We start from the raw sequence: 19,394 nt of genomic DNA, 5'->3' as shown, positions 1-19,394 counted from the left end.
TTTCCTCCGGGCACTCCGGTTTCCTCCCACATTCCAAAAACATGCATTTCACTTGAATTGGCCGGTCCAAATTGTCCTTAGGTGTGAATGAGCGAGTGAGTTGTCTGTCCCCATGTGCCCTGCGATTGGCTGGCAACCAGTTCAGGGTGTCCCCTGCCGATGATTGCTGGGATGGGCTCCAGCACCCCCGCGACCCTACTGAGGATAATCAGTGTAGCTAATGAGATGAGAACTCGCGGACGCATACACGCGCAAACACACGCACGCACACACAATCCCAAACTTTTTTCGGCTCCTCCCATGACTTTCCCCCCACACATCCATTATCCAAGGAAACACATTATTAACGTCAACAAAGTCCACGTAAGTAACTTCAAATGGTATATTTGGACCAAACTAAAACAGTCATGTGTTTTAATGTCCCATGGGCTAGTTGTCGAACTTTTTGGGAAATACTCCAGTTTCTCTTGTTTTTCTTCCGACTGCGGCTAACTAGCTTGAGTGTTAGCTCAGCCTTTTTGATAAACAGAACAATTTCTCGAGAGCGTCTTTTAAGCACAATATGATTACTTTTAGTGTTCAAGCAAGATAAACTCGGTCATTTTCATGTGCGTCCTAACCATTTGTTGTATGTTAGTCAATCGTTAGCCACGCATGGTCTTCCGTCGAATGCCTCGGGGTTACGAAGTTCTGCTATTTTTCAAATAAAGTCAGAGTGAACTATTTTTCAGTCTGAACTTTGACATAATCTTACAGATTGTTACTTGTGCTTTTAGTGCTGATGGATCCAGAGTTTATTCATTTGAAATTTTTTGAAGCACTGAAAATGAAAAAAGGAAAGTTTCGCTCTATGTAACAATTTAATAAATCCCTACCCATTATAATAAGAACTCACCTAGTACAGAATACAATATAAATTTATGAGAAAAATAGATTATTTGTGATATTTATAAGTGTTTTCAAGTTCTTTATTTGCTGTGGTGCAATTAAAAATGTTACACATTCTGGATGTATAACTATTAAAATGAAACATAACAAGTCTCTACAAATGCAATATTGCTGATCATGGCTTACAGCCTACTAGTATAGTTTTTCATGAGTATCTAATATTTAAAGATGGGATATTTGAGTTTCCTTCGCCATATTCAGCATTATTAACACAATAAACTATTTACAATATTTGAGTTTATTTGTAAAGATTCTAGGATGGATACAATTTCAGTTTTTTAATTGCACCATAGAAAATAAAGAAGTTGATCATAACATTTTAATTTTCTGAGATAGTCCTGTTCACACTTAGCATTCAATTATTTCCCCGTTCCAAAGTCATACTCCAGTGTTCAAACACCTTGGTCTATAAATTTTCATCACAATATTATTTAAACAGAAAAATGTCGCTGTGTTATGATAATTTATAGTTATTAGATGCTAATTACTTCTGAACACCAAAATGTAAAATTCACCTTGACCGACAAAGGGTAATTCATGTTAATGAATCTTTCAAATCTAAATGTTCACAATTTCTTACATTTTTCATAACATGCTACTTTGGTAGCAAAAGGCTAAATGTTAAATTTCACAACTGCTGTATTTTACTTATGTTTTTCAAATACCAACAGTCCTGTGAAAAAAGTATTTGCCCCCTTTCTGATTTCTGTGTTTTTTACTTATTTATCACTCACCAAAATTTCAGTTTATAAAACCAATTGAAACATCACACAAAGACAACCCATGGAAATACAAAATTTAAATCCCTACTTTGACTATTCAGAGATGGACTTGCTGGTGTTTTTCAGATCCTTGAGCTGCTGCATGATCCAAGAGTCCTTTAGTTTGAGGGCACAAACTGATGGCTGAATGTTCTCCTTTAGGGTCTACTGGTGAACAATAGAAATCATTCTGGTCCGGGTCTTAGGGCAGCAAAGCAGCCCTAGACCATCACACTCCCACCACCATGCCCCACTGTTGGCATAATTTTCTTTTTGTCAAATGCTGTGCCATTCTTATGCCAGATGTAACGGGCAGCACACTATCCAAAAATTTAAATGTTTGACTCACCAGGCCACAGAATAGTTCTCAAAGTTTTAACAATAATCGAGATGCTTTTTGGCAAATGTGAGACGACTCTTTTGTGTTCTTTTGTGACAACAGTGGTTTTCGCCTGGGAACTCTCCCATTGATGCCATTTTTGGCCCATGTCTTTTTTATGGTGGAGTCATGAACAGTAAATGGCTTGGGGTTGCTTTGCTGCCTCAGGACCAGGACAACCTGAAGTTGTTGATGGAAGAATGATTCCTGGTGCTTACCAGAAGAGCCTGAAGGAGAATGTCTGACCGTCAGTTCTTGCCCTCAAACTCAAACAATTTTAGATCATGCAGCAGAAAATGGATTTGAAACACACCAGCAGGTCCACCTCTAAAAGGGAAAAATAAAGGTTCTGGAGTGGCCAAGTCAAAGTTCGGATTTATATCCAATTGAGTTGCTGTGGTGTGACTTTAAACGGGCCAACACGGCAGATATCAAACAACTTGGCAAAGAAGAGTGGGCCAATATTCCCCACAATGTTGTGAAAGACTTATTACCATTATTATCGTAAATGTTTGATTTCTGTTTGCTGCCCAAGGGGGCCCAACTCTCTAATAGGTTCAGGGGTGAATTACCTTTTCACATAATAAATATATGCAAAAAAAAAAAAAATAACAACACAAAAATCAGGAAGGGGACATATCCTTTTTCGCAGCACTGGATCCGCCTTTTCCATTTCTATTCAATTGGGCATCTTTTGTCAGATGATTCAACTTGAAAGCTTTCTCATGGTCCAATTAATGGTAGTTAAACAGCATTTACTTTTTAACATGTTTTGTTTTTTTTTCACAAATCTTCTTGTGTTTTCCAGCGTAATGCTCTGTGATGGTCCCCACCAAGACATGATCGTAGCGCTGACTTTGTAGTAAGATGTCTCCCAAAGTTCCAAGTGGTCAAGGCAAAGGGGAATATTCAGCAGTCCAAGTGGCAGTCCGGGTGCGGCCTCTGCTGCCTAAAGAGCTTCTCCGCTGTCACGAAAGCTGCATCACTGTGGATCCCGAACTGCAGCGGGTCACCCTTGGTCATGACAGACATTTTCTTTGCGACTTTTTATTCGAGGAAACCAGCAGCCAGGAGGATGTTTATTCCACCTCAGTCCAGCCGCTTATTGATGCTTTGTTCCAAGGATTCAATGCAACAGTTTTTGCCTATGGTCAGACAGGCTCAGGCAAGACGTACACCATTGGAGAAGCTAATATATGTAAGTTGTTCACATTATGGGATTTCAATTATATATGTATGAATAAAAAGGTGCAGTTTCTTGTTTAGAAACATGATTTTTCATCTCTTTTTTATTTATGTATGAATATATTCTTAGTTTTTACATATAATTTCAGCATCTTTTCGAGATGAGGAGCAAGGCATCATTCCCCGGGCAGTTGCGGATGTCTTCAGGCTACTTGATGAAAATGACCTCACAGACTTCTCTGTCCGAGTGTCCTATTTGGAGGTCTATAAAGAAGATTTTAAGGACTTGCTGGAGGTTGAAACGGCAAGCAAGGATATCCACATTCGCGAAGATAAGGGAACCATCGGTATGTTTTGTTCCTCTCCTAATCGGCTCTGACATTTCTTAAATGAGATCTAAATTAGATAAGCAGTTGGATAACATGTATTCGAAAGGTATTTTAAGTACAAAAAAAATTAACGGATAATGTGAAAGAATTATCATAAAGATAATATCAGGTTTCAATTAACAACATGTTGGGAGGTCGGTGGTTCGCGCCCCGGCCGAGTCATTCCTAACCTTAAAAAGTGGTCGGCGGCGCCCTCTGTTGGCTGCGGCTGCATCGGCTCGCTACAACGGGTCAGGTGCAATCGACATTTCGTTCTGTGTACATTGTTACACAGAATGACAATACAAGGAAATTATTATTATTATTATTATTATTATTATTATTGTATTACACTTTTTTTTTTTTTTTGCAATCCCCACACATACTCAAAGCCACAAATGCAGTGGAAAAGAAAGATGGTTACCAAATATTGTCAAAAAAAACTTTTTTAGGGTTTTATACCTTTTTGATACGCAAATTTTATCAACAAAACCAACTATTTTTCATGGTGATGCGCATTAGTGCAGAAACTAATGGCTCTCCAGCTATGTGTTTTTCTTACCACTTTGTTGGTAGATGTCTGGCCAAAAGTGTATATAGTCACCAGGAACTTTCTGCAAGTCTACAAGGACGTCCTTGTAAATATTAGCCTACTTTTAAAATCTCTTTCTTTTTTTAAGTCTTTTATTACATGTTTATCCTGCCACATCTTATCTCTATGTAAAGAATGTTTACTGCGTTGTTATCAATGACTATAAAGACAATTCTAATACCAGCCCTGCTTATAGCTACTGCTACGTACTGTACTAGGAGGTGGCCATTTGTAAAGATTTTGGGTTAAGGGCAGTGCAGTTTCATGTGCTACTTATGTTAATATTGATGACTGCTCAGGAGTTGAGCATTTGGATAAAAAATAATCACATTAAACATCCCTTACCTTTCATAAATAACATAATCCCCCCCCCAAAAAACCATTAAGACCTTTACAGCCTTTTTTCTTTAAAACATGATCAAAATGACAATTTCTTGGTAGTAATACAACATAAAATAAAATGAAATGAAATGATGATCTGCATTTTATATAGCGCTTTTCAAGTCAATGACTTCTCAAAGCGCTTTACAATGTGCTCCACATTTCCCAATAGCGGCCTTGCTGCCATGTAAGGCGCTAACCTGCTTATTGGGGGTATTAGGGGTTCAGTGTCTTACCCAAGGACACTTCGACATGTAACACGGACCAGCCGGGATTCGAACCGGGATCCCTTGATCCCAAGACGAGCGCTCTACCTCCTGAGCTACTGCCGCCCCCTAAACATATAATTTATAGTTTTTGATCATAAAATATCAGCCAGGTATCTTCTCCCATCCCATTGCAATTGCTAAAACGGATAGATTGTTTGTAAATACACCTGTACACAAACATTGAAAAAAGAATGCATACAAACTACTGCCTTATTCAATGTTTTTGGTTTGGTAGATAAAATGTATAAACGCATTTTCTATTAACTATAATGTAAATAATACATCCTTGATTTTATCATTTAGTGTATACTTTTTGTGAAAAATGAGTCATGTTTTGTTGCTAAAATTTGTTTGCCTTTTATGTTGATTGTGCAGTCCTATGTGGGGTCAAAGAGTGTGTCGTGGAGGGTCTAGATGAGGTGTTGAGTTTACTGGAATCAGGAAACACGGCCAGGCACACCGGCGCAACCCAAATGAATCCCAACTCCAGCCGCTCGCACACCATTTTCACCTTGTACATGGATCAGCGACGGGGAAGTTTGCGTCCCTATGGGAGCGCCCCAAGTGGTGGACCCCAAATGTTATCCTCCAAGTTCCATTTTGTGGACCTGGCTGGGTCTGAGCGCATCCTGAAAACTGGCAACACTGGAGAACGACTGAAGGAGAGTATTCAGATCAACAGCGGCCTCCTCGCCCTCGGAAATGTTATCGGAGCCCTGGGGGACCCTAAAAGGAAAGGCTCACATATTCCGTACAGAGATTCCAAAATAACAAGGTGCTTTTCCAGTGATGCATCACAATTAATTGGTGTACTACATGGATTAATCTTTTTTTCTTTTTTTAAATCACGGTTTTCCCCAGGATCCTAAAAGACTCTTTGGGAGGAAATTCCAAAACCCTGATGATAGCTTGCATCAGCCCATCGTCATCAGACTTTGACGAAAGTCTCAACACCCTGAACTACGCCACGAGGGCGCGCAATATCCAAAACCGGGTAACAGTCAACTGCAAGCGAGAGCCGGACCGCGTAGAAGGCCTGGAGCAGCAGATCAAGGCCCTTCGCCGAGCCCTGGAGAACCGTCACCGTTCCGAGACCCGCATCATTTCTCATGCAGATCCCAGCAGGAGACCGCGACTTAGCGAAGGAGAGATTAGCAGACTGCAAGTGCAGGAGGCCCACTATCGAACCTGCACCGACACTGCTTACAGGTTAAATCTGTGAATGATTTTGACTTAAATAGATAATTATTGCAATTTTCTTGCAAAAACTTCTTACAATTTTCTTGAGCTCGCAATATATCATAAGTACATGTCATTTAAACATGATAGATTTCTACGTGAGCTGCAAGGTGAAGGAGTGCTTAGTGCGGAACAGAGTTTGAGAGTGAAGGAGTGGCTCTGTTCTGTGGAGGAAGAACGCAGCCGCCTGACTACCGCATCAGGACCTGACAGCGGTATCGAAAACAGCTCCACTGAGGAAAGTCATGCTTTAAGGAGGGATAGACCTTCCGTCAAAGACCAGGTGTGTTGCACTCAGTGTTGGGCAGTCTGATCAAAAACAATTTAGCTGGCATTTTCTTTATGTTCTTGATTTTTAAGGTATTCTTATGAATTCTATAAAGGTGATTGTCTAAAATACAAACCTTTGTTTGTGCTGTGTTTTTTTATGAATCTGTGTAAAGATGTTTTCAGGAATTTTCATGATCGTAAGGGCAGAGGAAATATTAACATTAACAATGTTTTCATAAATATAACCAACAGTTTTTTTAAAGTATATGACATTAACAGTTATTAGAGCAACTTATCACTTAACCCTTTACGACCCAGCGTTTTTGTGTTGTTTTTCCTAAAAATAGAAATGTTTTTTGTTGTTGACTTTCTTCACATTAATCGTCTTTTTAAGATTTTTTTCTAGGAAAAGAAAGACCAAAATATAACAAAATTTTAAAAACAGTTTAAAAATATAGTTGAATACAAAAGGACAGTATAATTATTATGCAAATTGAATAAACCTGTATTACTTGAGCTACAATGACCACAAATGATGAGAAACATGTTGCACTGTCAATTTTAAGGTTTAAAAAACACAACATAAAACTGGTGCTAGTAATTGTTTAAAAAAAAAAGTTTTACTTCAAATATTTTATTTTCAAAACACTGTTTGCATGATGATTTTATAATGAAAATGTAGGTTGAGAAACCCTAGTGTAGTTATTACACAGTGGATGTATTATTATTATTATTACTATTGTTGTTATTATTATTACTGTGCCGGGCCTATCCGTGGTACGGATAAGTTTGCAGACCACTGATCCATTTTTCTATATCTGGTTATTTCAGGGTTTATATAAAATGCTTTGTCGCCATCTTTTGGCATCCCATTGCCACAAAAATACGGTCTTGGAAAAGGCAGTGGCTCTCAATTGGGTACTAGTCCCTCTCAAGGCACTTAAAAGGGGCCTTTTATTTTGAGTTAGTTTCAAAATATCCATTTAATTTAGTCAAATAATCATTCATTTCTCATTTTCTAAAATGTCCTTTTTTTCTAGTAACAGTAAAAAAAACTACTTGTGATGTGCAAAATTATTTCGTATGTGAGAATTACGAAAATTGGAAAAATATTTACTGTTTGTCATGTTCTACAAATATGTTCATTTTGTGAAACGTTTTTCTAATCCGACTAAAAACACAAGTTAATCCAACAAAAAAATTCATGAAAAATGAAAAAAATCTTCAGATGGGACAAGATTGTTTTCATATAAAGAACAGAAAATGATAACTACAGACGCTGCCCTACTTACGAACGAAATCGTTTGTGAGTTAAATTTGTTTGTAAGTTGCTTCAGTGCTATATTTTGTATGTATAAGGTTTATAAAAGTACGTTTAAGGCTTGTATAAGTAACCTGTATTGTTTTATATTAAAAGAATAAACATGTCATAAAAATATGCTCTATAAAGATAGATAAAGTTGTGTTTAACTTACTTTTAGAAGATGCACTTCAAGGGGTCCTCCTGCGTGTTAAAAAACAATGGTCGAATAAAAGTGTTCCGACCATTTTCTCAACAGCATCAAGCTTTCTTATTCCACTTTCATTTCAAAAGAAACGATTCGCCTCTTCCTTATACTTTAAACCAACCATATTGAATAGATGCACGAGATATTAAACAATACAAATGTCAAAGTTCTTAGCACGCTAGAGATTATGGTACACGTTGTTATGTTTACACACGAACCAAGAAGTAGAAGCTGTATTTCTTCTTTGGAGTGGATGCTGGGTGACCTCTCACAGCGCCACCACAGCGGAAAGAAGCACTACAGTAATGTCCTGTACTCAGAAAAAGGTGCACACAAAACAAAATCGAACTTACAGCAATGTCCGGATATTTTTCGACACCCTGAAAAAAATACCGTTTCACATCAGTCGAATGGTTGTAAGTAGGGAAGCGTCTTTACATATTCTAATAACGTGAGTGTACTTGCTCCACCTAATGCAGAGCTTGCTTTCTTAAACGTTTTAACAGTACACCTCAAAATAGTCAACTGCAATCAAGCCCTGTAGTCATCCATGTCTCAAACATGTAAACCTAGGATTCTGAGTATTTGGTGGAGACGTGGAGTTACGAGCGTGACTGCGTGAAAGAAGGCGAGAAGGATGAGACTTTAGTCAGACTTCAAGAGCAGGTCCTACGTTTGGAGAGAGAGAACACTGACTTCCTGGCAGCTCTCGAGGATGCAATGGAGCAATACAAGCTGCAGGTCTGTTGAAGCAAACTTCACTAGTTTTGCCAAAAAAGTACAGGCTTTCTACTTATTCATTTTCACAGTCAACTGTTTCCAACCAGACACTCAGAAGTGTAATCAAACACAATAGATAGCTCTTATGGTGCTATGTACAGCTTTCATTTCCATTTATTTCACAACTTAGTATGATGTCTTTACCAGAGTGATAAACTGCAGGATCAGCAGGACCTGATAGCAGAGTTGCAATGTATGCTAGCCAGCCACAGCGTGCGCCTTAATTTGTGTTCACGGCCTCACACTGCACCAATTAGCTCCATTCTCCAATCCCCAAATGGAGCCTTACAGGTAACTGATCACTTCACTGAGATTTTCTGTTTAGCAAATACATTTGTTTTTGTAGAGATTGGCCTATGTTCATATCGTTGTATTTTCAGGGTTCTGAAGAGCAGATGACTTCAAGTGACGCAGAAATTCAGTGCATGGATGAAGATGAGACGGCGTACCTACCCCGATCGAGACACAGGTTTGTCTTCAAAACCGCTCTTTGTACAGTAGCTCACACGATCAAGAAAGTCAAACAGTCTGTACATGGTTGACTAGTATTTATCATGATGTCGTTTGAATCCATGTTCATCACGTTTAACGACAGACCAGTTAACCAAACCTGGACCAAGAAGGACATGCTCTTGGGTGGGCGAGCAGCCGGTGGGAGAGGCTTAACGTCTCAGTTACCCAAGACCGACCAACATCTCCATGTAGCCAGAAAAGCTTGTAAGTTCATCTGCTTTGTAGAAAAGTGAAATAATGTAATTTTCACCCTCAAAGTTGAAAAGGCTGACTGATGAATGACGTTTTTCTTGGTCAATTTTATGTTATGACAAAACTATTTATCATGCATATTCTGGTGTTTCCAAAAATGTTTAGATATGGTGGCTTTGAATTATTTGTTCTATGTAGAAGTTTTTATCTGCAAAATTAATTTATTCCACATAACTCTTCTTTGACTTGTCAGCCAACTTCAGTGCGAGTGACACTTCCCTACGAGATGCTGTGAGGTGCTTTGACCGCATTTCAGAGTCAGATCTTCTTCAGGCCCAGCAGAAGATAAGGGAGCTGTCGGTCACGATCCGCATGAAAGAAGAACTCATCAAGGAGCTGGTCAAAACGGGTACAGAATCTCAATTGTGCTCTTAAGTTTCAACGTCTTCACAATGAATGTGTCTTGCCAGGCAAAGATGCTCAGTCCCTGAACAGGCAATACAGTCACAAGATCACGGCTCTAGAAAACGAAGCAATGCACGCGCGCCAGGAGCTGCTCGAGGCTCAGAGGCAACTTCAGGAGCTGGAGAGGCAGGAGAGGGAGATTAGCGCCAGTGATAAAACTAGAGCTCAGGAGTGTCGACGGAAGATCGCGGCCGCTCAGAGCAAAGTTCAGGTCTGTACTCTTGCAGCTGTGAAACCGACTGAAACAGTAAGAAATAAGCTGCAGCAAAACCACTAACAGGGATGTATCAATATCAGTTATGTTTTGATATTGCAACGTTAATCAAAAACGACAGCATCCTAGTACAGTTCTATTGAAACTGCCTTAATAAAGATGTCGTTATGTCACATAATCATCACAATAACTGAGCCGAGCAAAATTTAATCTGCTTTCATCCACCCGACTTTAGGCTAAATTCAGCCAAGATAATTAAATATCGCGGCTTAATCCAATATCTTGGTTTTGTGTAATACTCCCAAAGTGTATATATATATACAGTGGGACCTCGCTACTTCGCGGTTCCACGTTCGCGGATTCAGAGCTTTGCAGTCTGTAATGGTAAAAATTTTTTTAATTATTTTTTAAAATTGTATTTATTTTATTTTTTGAAGGCGTGTCGCTACTTTGCAGATTTTCACTTTTTGCGGGAATCCCCCTCGGCCGACGACCCTAGCACGGCGCGCCGTTCTCGTTTCCCAGCGCGCGGTTTTGGTGCGGCTTCCGCTTCACCGCCCCCTAACCCCAAAGGTCGCCCCTACCCCTTTCCCCCGCGGCCGCCAGTCCGTCGGCCGGAGCCATGTAGAGCCATCGCGGCCCGAGCGGGAGACGCCGGGCGCCGGTGTTGTGCCCAAATCCTCCCCCCCTCGTGTGAACGCGCATTCTGCTGCGCTTCCGACAGGCCCGACCCGCTCGGCTTGTCGCGGTGTCGTGCGTATCGCGCCCGAAAGTACCTGCGCCGCGGGTTAGGGGCTCGCTCGCGACCCTAATAATGATAAGCGGTGCAGATAATGAGATGAGAAGAGATATTTTTTTTTAATTATTATTTTCACTCCCCGGCCGCGCGACGGAGCGAGTTCGGCGGACGCCGCGTCACCCTAATAAGGATAAGCGGTGCAGATAATGAGATGAGATTTTTTTTTTTTTTGAAGGGTCGTCGCTACTTTGCAGATTTTCACTTTTTGCGGGTGGTTTTGGTCCCCATTAACCGCGATAACCGAGGTCTTACTGTATATATATATATATGTATATATGTATATATGTATATGTGTGTGTGTGTGTGTATGTATGTATATATATATATATATATATATATATATATGTATATATATGTATATGGGTGTGTGTGTATGTATATGGGTGTGTGTGTATGTATATATGTATATGTGTGTGTGTGTGTGTATGTATGTATATATATATATATATATATATATATATATGCGTGTATGTATGTGTATATGTATACGTGTGTGTGTTATCTCCTCCTTCTGCAGATCACTGAAACATGTTGGCAGTGTACCACAAGATATTTGTACAAACTATGAATCGCAATTTTCTTTTTCTATAAAGGTTAAGTTGAAATTCAGAATTTTGCCCAGAATGGTTTTATGTAATTACATTTATTCCAGTTGTTTGGGTCAAATTAGTTGTTTTGCTTAAACTGATTAAGACTGTTATCTTCCTGATTGACTGATAAAATCTAGATTTTGGTTTTAATAATAATGTCGTATCTTGATGTTTTCTACATCCCTCACGGCCAACTTATTTGTTGCTTCCTAATGACACCAAAAGCATAGCTTAACATTGTTTTTTGACGATTTAGCTTTTTAGTTATTTTTCAATGAACAATTTACAAATTATTATTGATGCATCTCTTTATAAAAGTACAAGTAGCTAAATAGGTTAGCTGAATTGAAGATATCGGTTATAATTTGGGAATACTTTTTCTGAAGGTTCTCAGTCAACGTCAGAGGGACACGGCCCGACTGGCTGATCTGCCAGCGCAGAGCGAGCGGCGGGTGCTCGAGCTGGAGCGCAGTGTTCAATCCATGAGGCAACAGCAGGAGCTGCTGCAGAAGCGGCTGCGACAGGAAAGTCAGCAGAAACGTCGTCTTGAGACGGAGATGCAGCGCAGGACTCACAGAGTCAAGGTATTTTGCTTTTTTCTTCTCGTGATCAGGATATTCTACATATTTTCTCTTGATTAGGAACTTGAGATCAAGAATGAGCAACAGCAAAAGATTCTGAAGATCAAGACTGAAGAGATTGCTGCCTTCCAAAAGCAGCGACGCAGCGGCAGCAACGGTTCTGTCATCTCGCTGGAGGAGCAACAGGTTCAGTCGCAACTATGTAGCCCGGGCAGGCTTGAACATCATCCACTTGTGATGAATACGTATTCACAGTTCATTTGTTTGAGCAGAAGATTGAAGAGCAGAAACGCTGGCTGGATGAGGAAATGGAGCGTGTATTGGACCAGAGACGAGGGCTCGAGGATTTGGAAGGCGAACTCACCAAACGAGAAGAAATCCTGGCCAAAAAAGAAGCGTTGTTGCAAGAGCGTAGCGGTCTGGAGACCAAGAGGCTCCGCTCAAGTCAGGTATGAAAACTGAAATTTAACAAATAGCAAAAAATTGCTGAAACATTTTCTCTTGGTTTATATGTCCTTGTAGGCACTGAGTAAAGATCTGGTGACTCTAACTGGACGCATTGAGACCCTTGAGCATGAGCTAAGCGAGAGAAACGGTCTTCTTCGCAGCAGCAGCGCTCAGGACTCCCAACAGATCCGACAAGAAATCTCTAACCTGCGTCAAGAGAAAGATTCCTTGCTGAAGCAAAGAGTGGAATTGGATGATAAGTTGCGCCAGGGAAACCTGCTCTCACCTGAGGTTAGAATCTTGAATGTCGCAACATTAAAATACCTGGTAAATGCAGTAATCCCTCGCTATGACACGGTTTACTTTCCACGGTTTTGCTACTTCACGGATTTGCATCGTGCAATGTGTTCTGCACTCTGATTGGCTAAACAGTCACCCCAGCTTGTTATTATTTGACAGAACAGTAGTTTTTTGTAAAATAGAATTAAATAATATAATAACAATACATATGTCTGTCCCCGTGTGCCCTGCGATTGGCTGGCAACCAGTCCAGGGTGTCCCCTGCCCACTGCCCGATGATTGCTGGGATGGGCTCCAGCACCCCCGCGACCCTACTGAGGATAAGCGGTGCAGCTGATGAGATGATGAATAACAATACACAACCTTCATACAATCCTTCAAAAAAAACAATTGTTTGAGCCTATTAAGAGTTTGTTTTTCATAACAGAGTAATTGCAAAAAAAATTCAAGTTTGTACTTCACAGATTTTGCCTATTTTGAACATAACCCCCTCAGAAATTAAAAGATGAAAGTAACTGACAATCCTGTTAAATTTAACTAGAAATATCTACATTTTTTTCTTCCACCCTTTGAACTGCTTGTATTGTAGTACACAGAAGAACTTCTACAGGGAATGTGTTTAGTTGAACACATAAAATACTTTTCATAACATCATATGAAAATGAGGGTATTTATTCTTTATTTATTCTTTATTCTTCGGGGATGAATAAAGTATCTATCTATCTATATGATCATTTTTATTGTTCATATAGATGTTTAATATGAGACACTAGTGCTGTTAAAGTTTTAACCTAAAGGTGAACTATAACCTCTACAGGGATTGACAATAGAAAGCTCAATGTTTCCACATTTTCACCCAGGAGGAGCGGACCCTTTTCCAGTTGGACGAGGCCATCGAAGCACTAGACGCCGCCATCGAGTACAAGAACGAGGCCATCACCCAAAGGCAGAGGCAGCTCAGGGCGTCCGCCAGCATGCTGTCCCAGTGGGAGATGAATCTCATGGCCAAACTCAGCTACTTGTCTGCTTCCGAAACCAGAGCTCTGCTGTGCAAATACTTTGACAAGGTTTGTAGACCGTTATTACTCCTCACCTGAAGGACCACGATTTTGAGGCTAGGGAATACCCTCAATAATATGAACCTCCCTCGGAGCACATTAAAGGTTTTATGTTCCTGGACCTGTATAGTGGTACATCTTTTAATGAGGACCTCTAAACACTAGGATTTCGGTATATAAGTTAATTTTACAAATATCTACCTTGCTATAGAGAGACCCCATGCTACTTTGCGCTTCACTTATCGCTGGTTCTCTTCTTCGCTGGAAAAACATTTATATTAAAAAAAGGTCAAATAAAAGAAACAACGGATGCTTCCTGCTCCATTGAAGAATGTTTTGGGGAGCCAAAGTTCAGGTCGAAGAAAACAAGAAGATAAAAAAACAAAAAACACTAATGTTGACAGCACCGCTCTCGCGTCAACACTCTCGCTGTTGCCAGGTTGACTTTGGGGTGGCGGGTGAAGCCAAGATTCACACAATTGGGATCTCCAATGGTAAATGGGGTGTGTCCAATGTATACTTTAATATGGTCCAACCACGAGCAATACAAACCCTGAGACTTTTCTTGGTTTACTTTGCCAAAGCAGCCTACAAGAGGAGCAAGCGGGAGAGTTTTGTGAAAAAATTACAAGAAAAAGCATTTGCAAGCCAGAATTATGGATGGTCAGAGCATAGGTTGAAAGAGTGACTCCAAGGAGAACAGTGTTTTAATTCATGTCATAGTGTCCTTCACACTGTATTGTGACCGGACACCTGCTGTGCGTTCTTCTGCATCTCACCGAAAAAAACAGATCGGAATTTTATTTATTTATTTTTTCAAAATCTCTGTGGCTCGTCCTTGCAAACACCCTCCTTAACCCGCAGATCGCACACACATTCGTTACAAACAAGCCTTGCAAACAAGCATTTTTTTTTTCGTTAATACCATCGTATTTATCTTTTTACTGCATTTTGAATGTTTATTTACTATTTAAATGTATTTAGTAACCAGGGAGATGTGTTTTTTAGCTATGCTTCTGGTAAGACTGAAGCGGACCAATTATGTTTTAATTATTTCATATTGGGAAAATTTCAGCTGCGAGTACAATCCTGGAACAAATTAAGCTGGTGAGAAGAGGTACTACTGTATTGCCACCTCCGATGATTGCACAGTTGCCTTTGGCAGGTGGTGTCTCTGCGCGAGGAGGAACGTAAGCTCCAACTGGCGATGGCGGAGCTGGAAATGCAGCTGGACGAACAGCAACAGCTGGTGCAGTGGTTGGAGAATGCTCTGGATCGCACGCAGCTCGACACGGATCGACGCCTCACACAGCAGCAAAAGGAGCACGAGAGGAGCGTGCAGCTCTTACTCAAGCAGTGTCGAGGTGTGGATTCGGAGTGAAATAAGATTTCAGTTTTTTGTATCTTCAGAGCTTCCAAGTACTGCAAATATTTCGTAGTTTACAATGCCATTTTAGAGCAAATCACGAAATTCGCTTTTTCTATGAAAACTGTCACTGGAGAGCCGAACACGACATAAAGTTAAACACAAAGGCTTGCTCAATACATTTCCAGTGCATTTTTAGACAAAGAGTGGCATCGAGAGCAGGGGTGGGCAAAATATTTGGGTTGCAGAACAATTGGGCAAAAGAAGAAAACTGTTGATTTTTATTTTCGGTATCTAGCAATACAGTCTTGAATATGATCCTTTACTACAATACATGAGCGGAAATGATCATGTAGGCCTAGCTCTATTTTTCTTATCTCCAATTTAAACAAAATACAAAAAAAAAACTAGATAAGTCTTTATAGCAGCAACGTTATGCTTTTATAAACAATCATGCAGACAAGTACATGTTATGTTTCATTTCTTTTTTTCTGTAAAACATTGAAATAAATTGGTTTTGAAACCCTCAGAATTAAAGAAAAGTAGTAAGGCTAGCTCAGTAGGTTTTTTCCTCATTAAATTGTTAAAGTGTCTCTGTAAATAAAATAAGTAAATGATAAAAAATATAGCAAGTAAACAAAATGTAGCCAGCTAATTGAATGTTGGGGACAAGAATAGCACCAAATCAATACATTTTTATTAATGTTTTTGTTTTGTTTTTTACATCTTTTGATACACATTATCATTACATATTTAACATTTTTGTTAGGCATGCAGGATGAAAGAGCCTGATTGGCCGCATGTGGCCCGCGGGACATGATTTGACCGCCCCTGATCTAGGAGAATCAATCAATATCACTATTTGCCTTTTTAATCACTAAATCAATTGACTTTTACCGATATGAGACAGTTACATTCAGACTAAATTTATACAACAACGTTATTAATAGTCGCTACTTAGTTGTTTCCACTTTTTCTAAGTATTGTCATTGTATAAGAAGCACTTTTAACCTAAAATGGCGCTCTTTAATCCTTTTATGAACTTATTTTCAAAATCTGAGAATGCTATTTATCCTTTCAATATTTGGGGCGGCAATAGCTCAGGAGGTAGAGCGCTCGTCTTGGGATCAAGGGATCCCAGTTCGAATCTCGCCTCGTCCGTGTTACATGTCGAAGTGTCCTTGAGTAAGACACTGAACCCCTAATACCCCCAATAAGCAGGTTAACATCTTACAGGGCTGCAAGGCCGCTATTGGGAAATGTGAAGCACATTGTAAAGCGCTTTGGAAGTCATTGACTTGAAAAGCGCTATATAAATGCAGATCATTTCAATTTCATGTTTATTCTGCATTTTTCACTGAAATATTCATTTTTGATTTTACTTTTTACACTAAATCTTTTAAATCTATCCACATCATTGACTTTCATATAAAGTCATTCCACTTTATTCCATATGTCCCATGAATCATCCAAGCATGCTGTATTTCCATGTTTATGTACTGGTATAACTTGCATCCCCGCAGAGCAAATGGATGAGGGCCTGGCAGGGAGGCAACGGCAATACGAGGGATGGATCCACAGCCTCGGCAAGGAGCTTAACCACTACAAAGCCGCAAATCTGGAACTGAGCAGCAAACTGAGAGAAATCTCATTCTCTGTCACTCAACCGAAGGAGCATGTCAAAGGTACATTTCAAGTAGTCATTTTTCCCTCTTCCTTTTCAGTCCCCATCGTCTTTCTCGCGGGTTTATCATGTATTGTGATCTGCACTCTGGTTAACAGGCAATTTTTCCTGCCGTTTAACCAGCGCTTCTTTTGAATTTTGCTGGAGGGTACGAGGCCCTGACAGGTGCCGCAGCAGCCGGGTCGATACGTTAGAGGGGCCGAGCGCACGTCCGCAGTCGCCACGCACAAGTCGCCTCTGTGTGGGGCCAAATGATAATTTAAAAAAATAAAATTGTCCACTTTGTGGATTTTGACTATCGCGGTTCCTTTTTGGGGCGCAACCCCCCGCAAAAACGAGGGATTATTGTATTCCCAAACTGATTTTTTTTTCCGAGTAGAACGTTTAGTGTTTACAACTATGCAAATCTGTTGCAAAATATTCCTCACGCAAGAGGACCTGGAGTTGAGTCTCAAAGTTGACTGATTTGGCTGTGACCTATTTGAAGTAACACAACACTTTCAAGATTACGAAACAGACAGCGATTGTAGTGAACACCTATTGTGTACCGCTCATTTCTGCTTGGTGGTCGGCGATTTTGGGTTTTAATTTAGGTTTTTTACCGCATGTGCCGCTGTTGGTATTATTTTGTCAGACTAGGTCCCCGTTAGCCTTGGGGCTACCTAGGGATTTCCCATTTTATTTGCTCCCAGTTGGCTGCCCACCATGTGTTGTTTGGCCGGCCAGCCTACCGTTAGCGTCGGTTTTGCTGTGTCCCTTGGTGTATTCTTGGCCATTTTCACGTTTATTGCCATTGCTGTTTTTCATTGTTGATTCATGGTTAGCCTGGTTGCTTACCCAATGTTGTTTGATCGACAAGCCTGGTTTTAGAGCCGTTTTTGCAGTTTTCCTTGGATTGCTCATTTCGCTCCATTTTCACATTTGTCAGCGTAGCTTCTTTTTTTTTGGTTGTTCGTTCCCAGTTTGCCTGGCTGCCCATCGTGTTTTTTTCAATTGGCTAGCCTGGCATTAGCACTAGTTTTGCTGTGTTCCTTGGTCTGTTTATTCCTGATTTTGCTTTTATTGCCGTAGCTGTTGCCCTATTTTGTTGTTGGTGCCCGGTTAGCCTGGCTGCTCACTGTGGGCTTTTTGTTCATTCACCCTCGAGTTTTTCCAGCAAGTCTTTGTGCGCTTTTCATTGATCTGTCCTGGAAAGCCTCTGTTGGCTCTCTGTGTGTTATTTTTGCCAGTTAGCCCTTTTTTGGCTGCTCATCCTTTGTTGTACTAGTACCGCATTGACCTGAGACACAACGCTTAGGCAGTCTCCACAAAAACTAAGCTGAAATCACTTGTAACCTCTTTGATTGATTAACACACAAAACAATATGGCAACTGGCTTGCTAGCAGGCTGGTGTTCCTTTTGATGACGTCATAGCTCGGGATGACAAAGACAAGACATGCTGTTTTCAAAATGCATTTTCTTGGAAAATCATTAGAATATACCAATTAAATATGTATCACTTTAATATTAAAGCTTTGTACTTTTTTCTCACATTTAGCATGTTTAAGAATTTAGGATTACCTTTTATTCTTACTCTTCTTCTCCAGTGATGCCATGCAACGGGAAACCACTAGGTGTCAGTGTCATGGACAATTATGAAGGAAGAGTGACAACTGTGAGTGAAAAGCCTCCCAAGTCCAGAGAGGAAATGCGGGAGTTGGTGAACGCTCCTCTTCCATCCATATGGAGGCGCTCTTCTCTCCCCACAGAGGAGCCAGCTGTCATTGAGGATCTGCGGCCCCCAACGGGCTCCAATAGTCCTGTCAACCGTGTGCTCCAAACTGGCCTGAACTCATCAAGTCTTCCCACTTCCTTCCCTGCGATGAAGTCGCGGAGAGAGTCCCGTCGCAGCAGCCTTAATGTGGCACCGCTCAATGCAAACAATGTAGATTTACGGAAAAATCTCACCTAAGAAATGTATTTTTGTTGTCATTCTGGAATAGTTTTGATATTGTGTCCAATTTTGTATTTTTATATATTTGTGTTTAATTGTTTAATTGACTTATAGCTTTTATATGAAAGCACTTTTACGATTGTAGTTTCTGTGTTTTGGAAATATGAGTTATGTTGAAAAAGCAAAACGTTAAAGTCAAACATTGGAAATGATCAAAAAGATACTTCCTTGGTCAATCACAGCTGACGTCAAGCTGCTTATTCAACCTAAGGAAAAGTACAAATACTTGTATAAATATTTTTTTTTATCTAAAAGTAGGTACAGAACTGAAGTAAAGGAAAAGTTTCAACCATGGTTGCTTGTCTTTGTTGTTGAACAAACTGAAAAACAAATCATTTCTGCCCTATTACAACTATTTGAATTTAAGAGTAAAAACGCATCCTCAAATAAAATTGTAAGTAATTCAATCTTTGTTTACTTTTTTAACAGGACGAAAAGTCATGCAAAAGTTAAGATTTTTTTTGGAACAGTTTTCCACTTGGAGCATTTCGAACTTCCTTTCACTCTGGCA

General features: G+C 40.0%; 1 protein-coding gene across 2 annotated transcripts; it reads left to right on the top strand.

Annotated features, from left to right (window-relative positions):
* The first annotated feature begins 255 nt into the window (after positions 1-255).
* Positions 256-19,175, top strand: kif7 (kinesin family member 7). Of its 2 annotated transcripts, none has more exons than XM_088334595.1 (20): positions 256-363; positions 2,897-3,286; positions 3,423-3,620; positions 5,259-5,658; positions 5,745-6,092; positions 6,213-6,405; positions 8,474-8,641; positions 8,843-8,971; positions 9,061-9,149; positions 9,276-9,397; positions 9,639-9,794; positions 9,856-10,061; positions 11,840-12,037; positions 12,095-12,220; positions 12,307-12,483; positions 12,557-12,772; positions 13,642-13,848; positions 15,005-15,203; positions 16,729-16,890; positions 18,477-19,175. In XM_088334595.1, exons 2-20 carry the CDS (start codon positions 2,956-2,958, stop codon positions 18,839-18,841), a joined length of 3,990 nt encoding a protein of 1,329 aa, XP_088190721.1. In that variant the 5' UTR covers positions 256-363; positions 2,897-2,955; the 3' UTR covers positions 18,842-19,175. The 2 variants fall into 2 exon arrangements, with proteins under 2 accessions (XP_088190721.1, XP_088190720.1); XM_088334594.1 differs by having other exon boundaries at positions 8,828-8,971.
* The last annotated feature ends 219 nt before the right edge of the window (positions 19,176-19,394 follow it).

Source organism: Urocampus carinirostris, chromosome 4 (genome assembly GCF_059441175.1).
Source record: "Urocampus carinirostris isolate Australia breed hairy pipefish chromosome 4, RoL_Ucar_1.0, whole genome shotgun sequence".
NCBI lineage: Eukaryota > Metazoa > Chordata > Actinopteri > Syngnathiformes > Syngnathidae > Urocampus > Urocampus carinirostris.
The sequence above is the reverse complement of the archived record's forward strand: the minus strand, read 5'-3'. Positions and strand labels throughout refer to the sequence as shown.